This window comes from Leiobunum rupestre, chromosome 1 (genome assembly GCF_980474605.1).
Source record: "Leiobunum rupestre chromosome 1, qqLeiRupe1.1.hap1, whole genome shotgun sequence".
NCBI classification, from domain to species: Eukaryota; Metazoa; Arthropoda; class Arachnida; order Opiliones; family Sclerosomatidae; genus Leiobunum; species Leiobunum rupestre.
This window is the reverse complement of record NC_143384.1, coordinates 17,428,694-17,445,842: the sequence shown is the minus strand read 5'-3', so window position 1 is coordinate 17,445,842 and position 17,149 is coordinate 17,428,694. Positions and strand designations below refer to the sequence as shown.

At 34.4% G+C, this 17,149-nt stretch overlaps 1 protein-coding gene across 3 annotated transcripts; it reads right to left on the bottom strand.

Annotated features, from left to right (window-relative positions):
- Window positions 1-179: 179 nt before the first annotated feature.
- Window positions 180-2,891, bottom strand: Nf-YB (nuclear factor Y-box B). Of its 3 annotated transcripts, none has more exons than XM_090175943.1 (9): window positions 2,321-2,451; window positions 2,158-2,240; window positions 1,981-2,090; window positions 1,732-1,797; window positions 1,391-1,458; window positions 1,186-1,315; window positions 1,038-1,116; window positions 873-952; window positions 180-407 (listed from the first exon to the last, which is right to left on the bottom strand). In XM_090175943.1, exons 2-9 carry the CDS (start codon window positions 2,237-2,239, stop codon window positions 381-383), a joined length of 642 nt encoding a protein of 213 aa, XP_090032069.1. In that variant the 5' UTR covers window position 2,240; window positions 2,321-2,451; the 3' UTR covers window positions 180-380. The 3 variants fall into 3 exon arrangements, with proteins under 3 accessions (XP_090032069.1, XP_090032063.1, XP_090032054.1); XM_090175937.1 differs by having other exon boundaries at window positions 183-407; window positions 2,158-2,266; window positions 2,353-2,485; XM_090175928.1 differs by lacking the exon at window positions 2,321-2,451 and adding an exon at window positions 2,550-2,891 and having other exon boundaries at window positions 187-407; window positions 2,158-2,266.
- Window positions 2,892-17,149: the final 14,258 nt, after the last annotated feature.

The following is a 17,149-nucleotide window of genomic DNA, read 5'->3' as shown; positions in this document are numbered from 1 at the left end:
TCTAAACGTCTCAATCTCAAAACGTCTTAAATCTGAGTCTTGAATAGTCTCTAAACATCTCAAATCTCGAAGTCTCTAAACGTCTCAAATCTTGAATAGTCTAAACGTCTTAATTAATATCAAAAAGTCTCTACACGTTTCAATTAATATCAAAATTTCTTAAAACGTCTCAAAATAAAATTAAAATATTTAGTTTGTAATCGTAAGTGTATAGAATGAGGATATAAATTTAAACAATGAGAAATTTAATTTACTCTTAATAAGTGGATGAGTTTCTTATAAAAAAGTTTTTTTTTGAGGGGAGGGAAAATGGGGTGACATTTTGATAAATGAACACGATAAAGGTGCATTTTTAAAAAGGCTCCTACGTAAAATCACCCTTAACCAAAGTGAATCTGTTGCGTTATCTGAAAAACATGGCTTTTTTTAATACTGCGTATGTATTAAAGACGGGTTGCCACTTTTTTTTCACTTTCAAATTTCCTGACTGTTCCAGGTTTTCACTGACCATCTCTGGGGATTTTTCCTGACTTATTTTGTGCAAAATATCATATATTTTTTAACCCTAAATTTTAGTAAATGTTTCCTATTCTATTTGCAACCGAACTTAAATTCCTTGACATTTCCCTGATTTTTAGACTAATTTTTTAAAATTCCCTGATTTTCAAACTAGTTTTTTGAAATTCCCAGACTTTTTCCTGATTTTTAGACTAATTTTTTGAAAATCCCTCTTTTTCCCTGATTTTTAGACTAGTTTTAAAAATTTCCTGATCGTTAGAGTAATTTTTAAAATTCCCTGACTTTTCCAGGAATTCCAGGTACCGTGGCAACCCTGTAAAAAGAACTGGAATTGATATTGAAAACAATACTACCTGTCCAGGATAAGCGGTAGCGTATATTACATTTTGTTGGCCATCTGCCGTTAGCATATTAGCCGTAATGGTTTGTGTCGCTATTTTTATTGGAGAGGAAAAAGAGAACCCCGATTAACATTGTTAATTTTATTTGCATGCAATAATTTCATATCCAAAACATACTGAATCCTTCATCGCCTATTTCCTCAATCGACGTATCCCCCGTTACATTCGTGGGGACATTTTTCTCTCCCTTCATTGCCTAATTGTTAATACATCTTGTTACTCAGAATCCCAAAAATACTAAAATTAAATTTTTAAGCTGCCTTACATCTCTATATTTTTGTAGATATAATTTTAACGGTTCAACATAGTTATCAAAACCTAGATTTGACATGGCAAATAAAATATCTTCCCCATTTATCGTTTTGCGTTTTTCCTGGTGGCATCTGTCACTGGCCCTGAATTTGATTAATATTAAAACAAATGTTACTCATTTTGGGTTTTTATAAATAACACAGCAAAATTTAACATACTCGCTGGTTATGAAACTAACAAACTCGCTTACGCACTCTTGTACGCATTCTTTCGCATCTTTGGCAATCTAAGATATTTATAAATTAAAAATGGAGAATATTGATATTTTTTAAATAAAATTGGGAAAAGGGATATTTTTTTAAATAAAATGGCAAATGTCGATATTTTTAAATAAAATGGGAAAAGGGACATTTTTAAAATAAAATCAGGAAATAGGGATATTTTATAAATAAAATGAGGAATAAGGATATTTCATTTAAAGAAAGTAGGGGAATAGGTATATTTCATTTAAAGAAAATGGGGGAAAAGGGATATTTTAAAGATCAAAGGTTTCCAATACCTTCCCAGTTTTAGGAATAGCATTCTTCATAATTCTAGCCACATTTGCTATGGGTAGAAATCGATCCTTTATTAATAAGAATTTAATTTGTTAATATAAAATTAAACAATTTTAAAAATTGTTTTTAAAACAATTTCTATGCCTTTTTTAATGTCTAAATAGGCTTAGAATGATATAAAGATGGGACAAGAACACTTTAATTGCAAAAATTGGCCTATTTCTCAAATAAGAATGAGCAATCCGTTATACATTGTCAGCCAGTTGTACCTGCTCCCTGAGGGGAGTATCATTGTCTTTCTGACTATCAGACTGATCGCCACTATCTGCACCAACAGCTAAGCCATCATCACCATCTCCCACTAGGATCATAAGTCAAAATTTAGTATTGATGTTATAATTATAAGAAATCAACCATATTACGAGTACCTTCAGAGTGAATGACGTACTGTCCTGTGTTAGCCAGAAATGAATCGCCAATTACACCGCTATTGCTATCTGTGTTATCCATACTGTTGCGATGTTAAAATCAGCAACACTTTAAAAAGACAACAAAAACATTTTACACTAGAATTACCAAATACAATCGTACCATAACGTATTGTTTACAACAATGAGGTTTACTTTTTGCTAAAGGATTTTAGAAGCAAAAAATGGCTTCTGAAAACCAAGGCTTATTCTCTGAGAAGTAGGCCTAACAAAGAAAGTTTTCACATGGATATTTTGAAAATTTAACACTAAAGAAAATGTTTTTAAAGGGTATTTCGTTAAGGTCGTAAGTCCGTATGACCAAATAAGCCGCTAAATTAAATAAAACGTACCATTTGATTTCATTGGTTTAGGAAACGACCAGCAAAATCATCAAGCCTCGAGATACGCTCGAACTAGACAAAATCAAATCTTATTGGCAAATTCGTGGCCAACAGTAATCGAGGCCAAATATTCGACTTCACCAAAAAGTTGTTTTTGAAATATATCGTACTACAAATTAAATTCAAAAGAGTAATAACAAATGTGTTATTAAATTTATCGGCTAAATAAAACTATTTTGAAAGAGGGATTTTTTGACGGAAGATCAAAAAGTGGTTTCCATTTGACCGTTCTAGATTCACTCCGAATTCACCTCGTACCAGCGTTATAACTTGTTCTGAGAGTGAGCTATAGAAATACGTTTCTAGGGATCTCGTAGCGCTCGAGAGCTCTAGATGGAACAGAAGAAAATTGTTCGGAGTAGATCAGAGCAAGCAAATGTGACAAGAAAACATTCATCTCTAGAAGTGCTCAAGCATGGATTAAATACTAATCCATGGCTCAAGGCAGTCAAATGAAGTTACGACAATAATAAAGGAAAAATGTGTAATTTCTCTTTTAAAATAACTTTAATTTACTCTTTTCTTAAATACCAATGTAAATCACGCTTCCTAAAAACACTCAATCAACTCGGGAGTCCTAGACGGAGGAAAACTTCATTTTTTAGATCCAATGCTGCCATCTATCCAAATTAAATGGTACTAAACATATCAAACTCTCAGCATGTAAGCAAAAATATATAATTTACAGAGTCATACAATTTATTTATTAAAATGAATTCGAACAATTTGATTACGTTTGTTATTAACAAAAAAAAATGGTTACGGTAAATGAAAACAAATTACTGTCCATATTCATAGAGGCTTGCGCCGCCGCTAAACCGTTTATCTATTCCAAGGCTAAACGCCGCCGCCACTGATAATTTTGAACGCGCCGATCGCGCCACCGCAGATTGTTCTAAAATCGGTATATAGACCCATAGAAATCTCATAGGTAACTAGAATGCTGCCGTGTAACTGGCAAATGGGCCAAACGCCGTGGCAGACGATAGCCAGATCTCAGCCAATCAGAGCTCAAAGAGTGGTTCTGCCAAGAATTTAATGTCACCAGAGAGAATGACGTTACCTATCTCCCGCTATAGTACGGATCCAAGGAGGATTATTATCCTCCTTGGCGGAACCACTCTACGGCCTCTCATTGGCTGAAGGTTCAAGGCGAACTGGCGTCAAGCTCGGCCGTAGGCGGCAGCATTCTAGTTACCTATGAGATTTCTATGTATAGACCCATGATGAAAGTTGGGGGGCCGAAAATTAACATTTTTACCTGGCAACTCAGAATTTGGACGAAACATCTGTTTCCTTACTTCCGCCTGTATATTTCAATGGCGGTCACGTGGTTCAAAACGTCACAAACAGGATGTTCCGTCCAGAGGTCTCATTTAAGCCTCGTCTTCTGCCCCTCTTTTGTTATGGGTCGAATAGCTTGGTTTTCATTTACGCGAAAATAACGACATTTGAACGTCAAATTTTGGTTTTGGATTTCGGTCGACGCAGAGTAATAGCACTTTCACTTAGCGTCAATAGATTCCAGCATTGCTATCTTGCCTATAGAGAGAGTCACTAATATAACCAAGGCTTCTCCACATTTTAATTCCCTTTAAATATAAATGTTGCTTAGTTTATCGATATGTCGCCCCCCCCCCCACCCCCTTTTCCTTCTTCCCCGGTTGACCCTAGTTTTCCGTTAGTTCCTAACTCCGCCGCCAGAGCGCACATTTAACAATCGCCCGAAGCAAATATTCGGAAACGGGGCGTCCCTGTGTGAAGTACATTAATTAGTCCATGGAAGGACTAGTACGAGTTGGTATTTGCCCTTGCCCTACTGGTCGCGAGTTTTTTAAACTGTCGCTACAAAAAATAGCTCTAAAATTTATACAATCGCCGCCGCCGCCGCCGGTCATTTTGGCCACGCCGAAGACGCCGCCGCCGTAGGCCTAAACGCCGGCGTATATATATTTTGGGTCAAACGCCGCCGCCGACCCATATCAGATCGGCGCCGGCCTCTACTTATTCATTGATTTTTTCCAATCATCTTCATTTCTTCGTAACACCAGAAGCAACATAATATTTGTAATTCTGATAAAGCAAAGCAAAAAATCGGTCATAAAAGTGATTTTTACCATTTATAAATTAGTTTTTGGGATAACTATAGTCTATTATTCAAACTCATTTTCTATCATAGTATTGATCACAACTCATTTTTTATATTAGAATTGATCAAAAATAATTTTCTATATTAGTATTGATCAAAAATCATTTTCTATCATGGTATTGATAAAAAATCATTTTCTATATTAGTATTGATCAAAAATCATTTCCTATATTAGTATTGATCAAAAACCATTTTCTATCATGGTATAGATCAAAAATAATTTTCTATCATGGTATTGGTCAAAAATAATTTTCTATATTAGTATTAATCGAAACTCATTTCCTATCATAGCATTGATCAAAACTAATTTTCCGCATAGTATTGTCTAAACTCATTTTCTCGACGCGTATCCGGCTGTACTAAAAACGATGCATAAAATATACAATACTCCTAAACTCCTAAAATTTCTATTATTCGATGTCTAAAAGATAGTTTGAACTAACGATGACACATTGACCAATAGATTTTGATGGAAATGGCTTGGAAATGGTATCACCTGAGACCTACATTTTGGTCTGCAACTTTTTAGAAATATTAAACACTCATTATTTATATTTGTTCTCAAAGATAATTCATAACTGTTCGGCTAACTGAATCTGGTCAGAATTATAATAACAGATCAGCTCAGATCGGTTACTTCAGATAATACATTAGATACAATTTAAGATCAGATTGCTGGGTGAGGGGAATATAAGTAATTAATTGGATCTGACTAACTGACTATCTTCAGATATCTGAAAATTTCAGATCATATTGCTGGTTGAGGGGAATATAAGTAATTAATCTGACCTGACTAACTTATTATCTTCAGATATCTGAAAATTTGAGACCAGATTGCTGGTTGAGGGGAATATAAGTAGTTAATCTGACCTGACTAACTTATTATCTTCAGATATCTGAAAATGTTAGATCATATTGCTGGTTGAGGGTAATATAAGAGATTATTGTGATCTAACTAAATGACTATCTTCAGATATCTGAAAATGTGAGATCAGATTAGGGGGGTGGGACGAATATAAGATTTTAATTTGATCTGACTAACTGATTATCTTCAGATATCCGAAAGTTAAGACCTGAATGAAGCACTACCCAAAACACACTTAATTGTCGAGTTTCAGACCATTCTATATGGATTACTACCCCAATGGACAACTATCGCGTGTTGTTGAGTGACCACTGTCCAGACCCATTCCGTTAGGTTCTTATTTCTAAGGAGAAAGTCGAATTTTTTCCAAAAAAATGTCATTATTTTCATTGCGTATTAGTATTTGAATTGTTTTCTAGCATAAGCAACTGAATAACATTAGCAAGATAGGTAGATTAATACTTCTCTAGTAGAATATATCTTATATACTTCTGGTCTTACTAGATGGTTTTGGCAGTCTGAAACGTACGTATTTTAAATTTTCTGAGAAACGCGAAAAATTCAAATGTTTTAGTGTTTCTTATAATTCCGATTTTATTTTAATTTTAATTGTTTTTTAAAAATTTCCTGATTCTACAGAATGAAAATAAAAAATTGCCTGGAACCACAAAAATATTTTTGAAAATGTTTTTATAGACGTTTCAATAAATCATCCTTCAAGGAAATCGCAAAGAAGTAATATTTCCGAGAGCCAGGACCTGAAAATCACTGTTTATACAGGATGTTTTAAAAGGTTATGCAAAAATTTTAAGGAGTTGTTGGGGGTGAGTTAAAAGGGCGCTAGAGAGCTTCAAAGTGTGGCCTACTAGCCCACGGAAGTAGGCAGCAACAAGTGCAAAACCAAGCGGCAGGGACACGCGAACTAGGTTTGGGTTCGTGTGATAGGTGAAAAAGGACTTTGTAAACAAATCGAGGTAACCAGCATAAAAAAAGTAAATTTAAACACTAATTAAAGTCCCTGCTGCTTGGTTTGCGCTTGTTGCAGCCTACTTCCAGGGGCTAGTAGCCCACACTTTGAAGCTCTCTGGCGCTCTTTTAACTCATCGTAGGAAAATGGGGAAAAACAGGCATACTTCTCAACTCACCCCCTACAAATCCTTAAAAGTTTTGCATAACCTTTTGAAACACCCTATATAGTGCTTGTTAAAATAATGGAAATTTTACACCTTTACGGCAGCAAAAAGTGTTCCCTTTTAACCAGGTAGCTTTTTTGACGTATGAAGACTTGGCAAAAACACGTCGTTCTGTTTACATGTGAAAAGTTTCCGTTATTTCCACAAGCACTATATAAACAATACCAAAAGTGACATAATTACCAAAAGTGTGACAATCCCTGTACTTTGGTATGCTAAAGGCCTAATGAATGCTCGACTCGAGATCGACCACATAAAAGACTATTTATTGTCGCCTTTCTGGATCTTTTTTTTAGTCTCTGGTATTACATCATAGGTAGATGGCGATAGCATCTCCACAGAACGACGAAAAATAAAAAAAATACACTAACTTTGACCAGTGCTACTTAGTTCCTCCGTTCCTCACTACGAGGCGTTATTTGTTGGTTTTAACTTCCTTCCCTCCCCAAGGCATACTTTCCCTTCTCCCCTCCCAACTTGTATTTCGCTCGTAACATTCATTAAGAAATAGGTCCGATTGTCACACTTTTGGTAATTATGTCACTTTTGACAATACCTTGTGGATCCTGGCTCTCGAAAATATTACTTCTTGGCGATTTCCTTGGAGGATGATTTAATTAAACGCCTATTAACTTAAAAAGTTAGCGGATGCGATAAATTCCGCCAGTATAGTTCACGTAGTCGCTACCAGGTGACGCCATTTCGACGCTTTTTTTTACGTCACTGTAAAGCCAGGATCACGTTAAAAATTTACCCAAGTGGCATACTAGGAATGTATATATTTATCTTTGGGAAGAATGACTATTTTGAGACGAGTTTTAGAGTTGCTGTTGCTCCTCCCCTAACATGTCAATCAAATCAGAACGGTATCTCATTGGTTCCCCAAATTGGACCTTTCCCTAAGCGCATTAGGGTGAATTTTTCCTCTTGTTGACGGAAAACTAGACCATGATGTTCGCAAATAGCCATTCTTCCTAAGTATAAACATAAGTAACATAGTCCAATAAGTACGAAAATTACGAAAAATTATCACCAGCTTGGATTTTCAGAGTTATTGCGTCAATGAAGGTTTAGTTCTCAGCACAGAGCCAATTTGGGAGAGAAGAGGTTTAGATTTAAGCAGAAGAAAATAGGGGGAAGTACGCTTCTAGTCAGCTTTGGAAAGGCGTCACTTTTCACGAATTTTCGCGCCAAAACGGTTTGGCGGGAAATCGCGGATGAATACATCGTTTAAAAAATCAATTTTTCTTAAATAGAACAATTGTAACATAATGTCCTTCTCATTCTCTGCTAATTGAGCTAAGGCGTATTTGCTTTCGTCGTTTATAGCCGAGTTGAATCAAAACAAAAGTGGAACTACTTTTTCAGTTTGGTTTATTATGCGTAAAAAGGCATTTTCGTGGGTCACACGACGACTTCTATGGCTCAAAGCTACAGATACGTACTTCCCCTATTTTCTTCTGATTTAACCAACTCAATGATTAAATCGAGATTTAAAGGATCATGGTGGTAAAAGTTTCCTAAAAACGTTTCTTTAAAAGAGGTCATCAAAAAGCTAATTTTGCCAACTACATAAAATTATTACAGGGGAAGCTCCCCCCCCCAAGTGACGTCCTTGTGTCACTGTCCAAAAAAGGTTCGGTAGAAAATTATCATTAAAGCAATAAGAAATGTCATACTCACGGTTATTATGTTACTTATGGTATAAATACATTATTGGGTACATTTGCCGATTATTTCGTGATTTATAATATAATTTATGCTATAAAGAAATACATTCTTGGGCATACTTACGGATTATTACGTTACTTATGGTATAAAGAAATACATGATTGGACATACTTACTGTTTCTTACATTACTTATGGTATAAATAAATACAGTCTTGGGCATACTTACGAGTTATTAGATTACTTATGGTGTAAAGAAATACATTCTTGGGCAACTTACGTATTATTAGGTTACTTATGGTATAAAGAAATACAATCTCGGGCATACTTAAAGTTTAATACATTACTTTTGGTATAAAGAAAAATATTCTTGGGCTTACTTACGGGTTATTACGTTACCTATACTATAAATAAATACACTCTTGGTCATACTTACAGGTTATTATGTTACTTATGTCCCGGTGTACGATGCGCGAAATAAATAAATTTCGAAGCTGTTCGGAGCAAGATTCGATTTATTCCGGAGGCTTCTACTTATAAATAGGAATATTTCGTAGCACTTCCTTTTTCCGCTTAAAGAAACCGCTAGGAGGCGAGCCAGAGAGCGAACCGATGATTCTATTGTGTCAAAAAGGCATCTTTAGCCCAAAGAGTCCCAAGGAGGGAGGGGGGTGGATGAAAGGGGAGATCAAAGGCAAGAAGAAGATAAGAAGATGAATCGATAGCTAAAGATAAAAATAACTTCGAGGGCGGCCGAATCGATTGAAGAAGATACGAAATAACGTTTTCTAATTCTTGGAAAAGGCGGTACCAACGGAAAACAAAGGATTCCTTTTTTTGGAAAAACGATTTATCTCAATTATTAAATAGTCTAGTTCATTTTTTAAATACCTATTTAATAAATTTAGCAAGGTTCATTTCGTTTGACATCCTCAAAAGATTATATCAGGTTTAAATAATGTTTATAAGGATTAAATTATGATCAAAACTATTAATGGGATTAAATCGCAATTAAAATATTTAATCGAGAATGAAATGATTAAATCGAGAATTAAATGATTAGATCGAGAATGAAATGATTAAATCGAGAATGAAATGATTAAATCGAGAATGAAATGATTAGATCGAGAATGAAATGATTAGATCGAGAATGAAATGATTAGATCGAGAATGAAATGATTAGATCGAGGATGAAATGGTTAGATCGAGAATGAAATGATTAGATCGAGAATGAAATGATTAGATTGAGAATGAAATGATTAGATCGAGAATGAAATGATTAGATCGAGAATGAAATGATTAAATCGAGAATGAAATGATTAGATCGAGAATGAAATGATTAGATCGAGAATGAAATGATTAGATCGAGAATGAAATGATTAGATCGAGAATGAAATGATTAGATCGAGAATGAAATGATTAGATCGAGAATGAAATGATTAGATCGAGAATGAAATGAACAAATCGAGAATGAAATTATTAAATCGAGAATGAAATGATTAAATCGAGAATGAAATGATTAGATCGAGAATGAAATGATTAGATCGAGAATGAAATGATTAGATCGAGAATGAAATGAACAAATCGAGAATGAAATGATTAAATCGAGAATGAAATGATTAAATCGAGAATGAAATGAACAAATCGAGAATGAAATGGTTAGATCGAGAATGAAATGAACAAATCGAGAATGAAATGATTAGATCGAGAATGAAATGATTAAATCGAGAATGAAATGAACAAATCGAGAATGAAATGGTTAGATCGAGAATGAAATGATTAGATCGAGAATGAAATGATTAGATCGAGAATGAAATGGTTAGATCGATAATGAAATGATTAGATCGAGAATGAAATGATTAGATCGAGAATGAAATGAACAAATCGAGAATGAAATGAACAAATCGAGAATGAAATGAACAAATCGAGAATGAAATGAACAAATCGAGAATGAAATGAACAAATCGAGAATGAAATGGTTAAATCGAGAATGAAATGAGCAAATCGAGAATGAAATGATTAGATCGAGAATGAAATTATTAGATCAAGAATGAAATGAACAAATCGAGAATGAATTGATTAGATCGAGAATGAAATGATTAGATCGATAATGAAATGATTAGATCGAGAATGAAATGATTAGATCGAGAATGAAATGATTAGATCGAGAATGAAATGATTAGATCGAGAATGAAATGATTAGATCGAGAATGAAATGAACAAATCGAGAATGAAATGATTAGATCGAGAATGAAATGATTAGATTGAGAATGAAATGATTAGATCGAGAATGAAATGAACAAATCGAGAATGAAATGATTAAATCGAGAATGAAATGATTAAATCGAGAATGAAATGAACAAATCGAGAATGAAATGGTTAGATCGAGAATGAAATGAACAAATCGAGAATGAAATGATTAAATCGAGAATGAAATGATTAAATCGAGAATGAAATGAACAAATCGAGAATGAAATGGTTAGATCGAGAATGAAATGATTAGATCGAGAATGAAATGATTAAATCGAGAATGAAATGATTAGATCGAGAATGAAATGAACAAATCGAGAATGAAATGATTAGATCGAGAATGAAATGGTTAGATCGAGAATGAAATGAACAAATCGAGAATGAAATGAACAAATCGAGAATGAAATGGTTAAATCGAGAATGAAATGATTAGATCGAGAATGAAATGATTAGATCGAGAATGAAATGAACAAATCGAGAATGAATTGATTAGATCGAGAATGAAATGATTAGATCGAGAATGAAATGATTAGATCGAGAATGAAATGATTAGATCGAGAATGAAATGATTAGATCGAGAATGAAATGATTAGATCGAGAATGAAATGATTAGATCGAGAATGAAATGATTAGATCGAGAATGAAATGATTAGATCGAGAATGAAATGAACAAATCAAGAATGAAATGATTAGATCGAGAATGAAATGATTAGATCGAGAATGAAATGATTAGATCGAGAATGAAATGATTAGATCGAGAATGAAATGAACAAATCGAGAATGAAATGAACAAATCGAGAATGAAATGAACAAATCGAGAATGAAATGAACAAATCGAGAATGAAATGAACAAATCGAGAATGAAATGGTTAAATCGAGAATGAAATGAGCAAATCGAGAATGAAATGAACAAATCGAGAATGAAATGGTTAAATCGAGAATGAAATGATTAGATCTAGAATGAAATTATTAGATCAAGAATGAAATGAACAAATCGAGAATGAAATGATTAAATCGAGAATGAAATGAACAAATCGAGAATGAAATGGTTAGATCGAGAATGAAATGATTAGATCGAGAATGAAATGATTAGATCGAGAATGAAATGGTTAGATCGATAATGAAATGATTAGATCGAGAATGAAATGATTAGATCGAGAATGAAATGAACAAATCGAGAATGAAATGAACAAATCGAGAATGAAATGAACAAATCGAGAATGAAATGAACAAATCGAGAATGAAATGAACAAATCGAGAATGAAATGGTTAAATCGAGAATGAAATGAGCAAATCGAGAATGAAATGATTAGATCGAGAATGAAATTATTAGATCAAGAATGAAATGAACAAATCGAGAATGAATTGATTAGATCGAGAATGAAATGATTAGATCGATAATGAAATGATTAGATCGAGAATGAAATGATTAGATCGAGAATGAAATGATTAGATCGAGAATGAAATGATTAGATCGAGAATGAAATGATTAGATCGAGAATGAAATGAACAAATCGAGAATGAAATGATTAGATCGAGAATGAAATGATTAGATTGAGAATGAAATGATTAGATCGAGAATGAAATGAACAAATCGAGAATGAAATGATTAAATCGAGAATGAAATGATTAAATCGAGAATGAAATGAACAAATCGAGAATGAAATGGTTAGATCGAGAATGAAATGAACAAATCGAGAATGAAATGATTAAATCGAGAATGAAATGATTAAATCGAGAATGAAATGAACAAATCGAGAATGAAATGGTTAGATCGAGAATGAAATGATTAGATCGAGAATGAAATGATTAAATCGAGAATGAAATGATTAGATCGAGAATGAAATGAACAAATCGAGAATGAAATGATTAGATCGAGAATGAAATGGTTAGATCGAGAATGAAATGAACAAATCGAGAATGAAATGAACAAATCGAGAATGAAATGGTTAAATCGAGAATGAAATGATTAGATCGAGAATGAAATGATTAGATCGAGAATGAAATGAACAAATCGAGAATGAATTGATTAGATCGAGAATGAAATGATTAGATCGAGAATGAAATGATTAGATCGAGAATGAAATGATTAGATCGAGAATGAAATGATTAGATCGAGAATGAAATGATTAGATCGAGAATGAAATGATTAGATCGAGAATGAAATGATTAGATCGAGAATGAAATGATTAGATCGAGAATGAAATGAACAAATCGAGAATGAAATGATTAGATCGAGAATGAAATGATTAGATCGAGAATGAAATGATTAGATCGAGAATGAAATGATTAGATCGAGAATGAAATGAACAAATCGAGAATGAAATGAACAAATCGAGAATGAAATGAACAAATCGAGAATGAAATGAACAAATCGAGAATGAAATGAACAAATCGAGAATGAAATGGTTAAATCGAGAATGAAATGAGCAAATCGAGAATGAAATGAACAAATCGAGAATGAAATGGTTAAATCGAGAATGAAATGATTAGATCTAGAATGAAATTATTAGATCAAGAATGAAATGAACAAATCGAGAATGAATTGATTAGATCGAGAATGAAATGATTAGATCGAGAATGAAATGATTAGATCGAGAATGAAATGATTAGATCGAGAATGAAATGATTAGATCGAGAATGAAATGATTAGATCGAGAATGAAATGAACAAATCGAGAATGAAATGATTAGATCGAGAATGAAATGATTAGATTGAGAATGAAATGATTAGATCGAGAATGAAATGAACAAATCGAGAATGAAATGATTAAATCGAGAATGAAATGATTAAATCGAGAATGAAATGAACAAATCGAGAATGAAATGGTTAGATCGAGAATGAAATGAACAAATCGAGAATGAAATGATTAAATCGAGAATGAAATGATTAAATCGAGAATGAAATGAACAAATCGAGAATGAAATGGTTAGATCGAGAATGAAATGATTAGATCGAGAATGAAATGATTAAATCGAGAATGAAATGATTAGATCGAGAATGAAATGATTAGATCGAGAATGAAATGATTAGATCGAGAATGAAATTAACAAATCGAGAATGAAATGAACAAATCGAGAATGAAATGGTTAAATCGAGAATGAAATGAGCAAATCGAGAATGAAATGAACAAATCGAGAATGAAATGGTTAAATCGAGAATGAAATGATTAGATCTAGAATGAAATTATTAGATCAAGAATGAAATGAACAAATCGAGAATGAATTGATTAGATCGAGAATGAAATGATTAGATCGAGAATGAAATGATTAGATCGAGAATGAAATGATTAGATCGAGAATGAAATGATTAGATCGAGAATGAAATGATTAGATCGAGAATGAAATGATTAGATCGAGAATGAAATGAACAAATCGAGAATGAAATGATTAGATCGAGAATGAAATGATTAGATTGAGAATGAAATGATTAGATCGAGAATGAAATGAACAAATCGAGAATGAAATGATTAAATCGAGAATGAAATGATTAAATCGAGAATGAAATGAACAAATCGAGAATGAAATGGTTAGATCGAGAATGAAATGAACAAATCGAGAATGAAATGATTAAATCGAGAATGAAATGATTAAATCGAGAATGAAATGAACAAATCGAGAATGAAATGATTAGATCGAGAATGAAATGATTAGATCGAGAATGAAATTAACAAATCGAGAATGAAATGAACAAATCGAGAATGAAATGGTTAAATCGAGAATGAAATGATTAGATCGAGAATGAAATGATTAGATCGAGAATGAAATGAACAAATCGAGAATGAATTGATTAGATCGAGAATGAAATGATTAGATCGAGAATGAAATGATTAGATCGAGAATGAAATGATTAGATCGAGAATGAAATGATTAGATCGAGAATGAAATGATTAGATCGAGAATGAAATGATTAGATCGAGAATGAAATGATTAGATCGAGAATGAAATGATTAGATCGAGAATGAAATGATTAGATCGAGAATGAAATGAACAAATCGAGAATGAAATGATTAGATCGAGAATGAAATGAACAAATCGAGAATGAAATGATTAGATCGAGAATGAAATGAACAAATCGAGAATGAAATGATTACATCGTATACACCTCGTCAATACAGCAAACGAAAAAAAAAACACAGGCAATGTCTGCTTACGGTTACGGCAGTAGTGGTGAAAGGTTGTGCTTAGATAGCCATTATACAGTACTGTTTACTCAGGGTACTGTACATAATGTTTTAGTCCCACAGCCCTGCCCCTCTTAATTAAATTCTCTGTGAACACTGCCTAGAAGGTTCATTACATAAAGTGCTATCTAGGAGCAACAAACACAACGCAGCTAGCCTTTAAAAACGCTAACGCAGTGTAGTGTACAAATTTCATTGGACGAGCCTTTACGCTCAACATTTTACGGGCGGGGGAAGACTATTTCCGAATTTTCCCCCTCCTACGGCGGCAGGCGCTAAGCGTCTAACCATTGAAAATGTACGGCTTTTGACGGGTTGCGTTTTCCTTGTGTAGGCTACTGTGTTTGTTGCTTCTAAGTGCCATCTACATTCAGAAAAGTGACCTCGATTTCGTTTGCTTGACGCAGATTTTTTTTTATTTGGTCGACTGACTTATTTATGATGACTTAAGATGGAGCAGATAAAGATATTTTGCTATTACTGTTACCAGAAGTAGATAATACATTCCTCAAAGAGAGTATCCCTCTCCCGCTAATTTTCGGCTCTCTTATATTTTTTTTGGCAGAGCCTTGCATAGGAGCAGGGGTTCCGTCGGAAAAGGAATTACGTGCATGCTTCTTAAAGGCCCGTTGGAAAATGGCACACAAGCATGATTATTGGGGGCCCACGGAAAAAGGGCGCTCAAGCATGCTTCTTGAGGGTCCGTTGGAAAAATGGCGCCCAAGCATGCTTCTTAAGGGTACGTTGTAAAAAGGGCGCCCAAGCATGCTTCTTAAGGGCCCGTTGTAAAAATGGCGCCCAAGCATGCTTCTTAAGGGGCCGTTGTAAAAAGGGCGCCCAAGCATGCTTCCTAAGGGCCCGTTGTAAAAATGGCGCCCAAGCATGCTTCTTAAGGGGCCGTTGTAAAAAGGGCGCCCAAGCATGCTTCCTAAGGGCCCGTTGTAAAAAGGGCGCCAAAGCACGCTTCTTAAGGGCCCTTTGGAAAAAGGGCGCCGAAGCACGCTTCTCAAGGGCCCGTTGTAAAAAGGGCGCCCAAGCATGCTTCTCAAGGGCCCGTTTGAAAAAGGGTGCACAAGCATGCTGCTTAAGGGCCCTTTGGAAAAAGGGCGCCCAAGCATGCTTCTTAAGGGCCCGTTGGGAAAGGGCGCCGAAGCATGCTTCTTAAAGGCCCGTTGGAAAATGGCACACAAGCATGATTATTGGGGGCCCACGGAAAAAGGGCGCTCAAGCATGCTTCTTGAGGGTCCGTTGGAAAAATGGCGCCCAAGCATGCTTCTTAAGGGTACGTTGTAAAAAGGGCGCCCAAGCATGCTTCTTAAGGGCCCGTTGTAAAAATGGCGCCCAAGCATGCTTCTTAAGGGCCGGTTGGAAAAAGGGCGTCCAAGCATTATTATTAGGGCTTTGGTAATATAGGTATATGCTTGGCCCCTGCCAAACACCGCTGACATAACCCTGAAGACAGCACTGGAAGTATAAAGAAAAAAAACAGTTATAAGTTCAGTTGCGCTAACACAAACACTATATTGGACTTGGATAAGGACTTCATAGAATGATCTATTCTTTCTGCACAACCTTGCCTTTTAAAGTGTTGTTGATATGTTGCATCCACATGAGATTCCCAAGTCGGCTTCTTTAATTTCGATTAAGTTGTTCAAACAATATTAAGACCAATATATATATATATATATATATATATATATATATATATATATATATATATATATATATATATATATATATATATATATATATATATATATATATTTATTTGTTTCTGTCGCTAGCTTGTCCTTCAAAAAAGCGATTTTATCTCTGTCGGCAAAAGGTTTCAGAGAGAGAGGTTTCGCGTTCAGCCTCCTGGTGTCGTTTTTCGGAACTAAGGTAAGAGACGAGAGAAAACTGATGGGCTAAGAGGAACTCACGGAGCTGGTCTTTTCATTTCCGTCTTTTGGCGCTTGTCCGGACTTTCATTTCCGGATATCTTAGCACCTCCCTTCCAACGCCCCCCAACGCTCACCATCATATTTAACTGTTCTTTTCAAAAGGGAATTTTTACCGCCAAACACGCCCCGCTAGCCGGAATTTCGTCGTTTCGAAAAGTTTCGAAGAGAAATTCTTGCTCGTTCCATTGTTGAAAATATTAGTTTTTTTTATAAAGAAAAAAAACGGTTGATGACGCTCCAATTTTCCGAGTCGATTATTTTTATCGTAGACGAAAAAAAACACTAAAAAAACTAAAC

What these genes read in the sequence shown, in the direction of transcription:
- Nf-YB (XM_090175928.1), bottom strand. Translation starts at nt 2,239, where the DNA reads ATGGATAACACAGATAGCAATAGCGGTGTAATTGGCGATTCATTTCTG. An exon ending in GTACGTCATTCACTCTGAAG is followed by an intron (nt 2,091 to 2,157) that starts GTACTCGTAATA and finishes TTATGATCCTAG; the next exon opens with TGGGAGATGGTGATGATGGC. An exon ending in AGGTACAACTGGCTGACAAT is followed by an intron (nt 1,798 to 1,980) that starts GTATAACGGATT and finishes TTATTAATAAAG; the next exon opens with GATCGATTTCTACCCATAGC.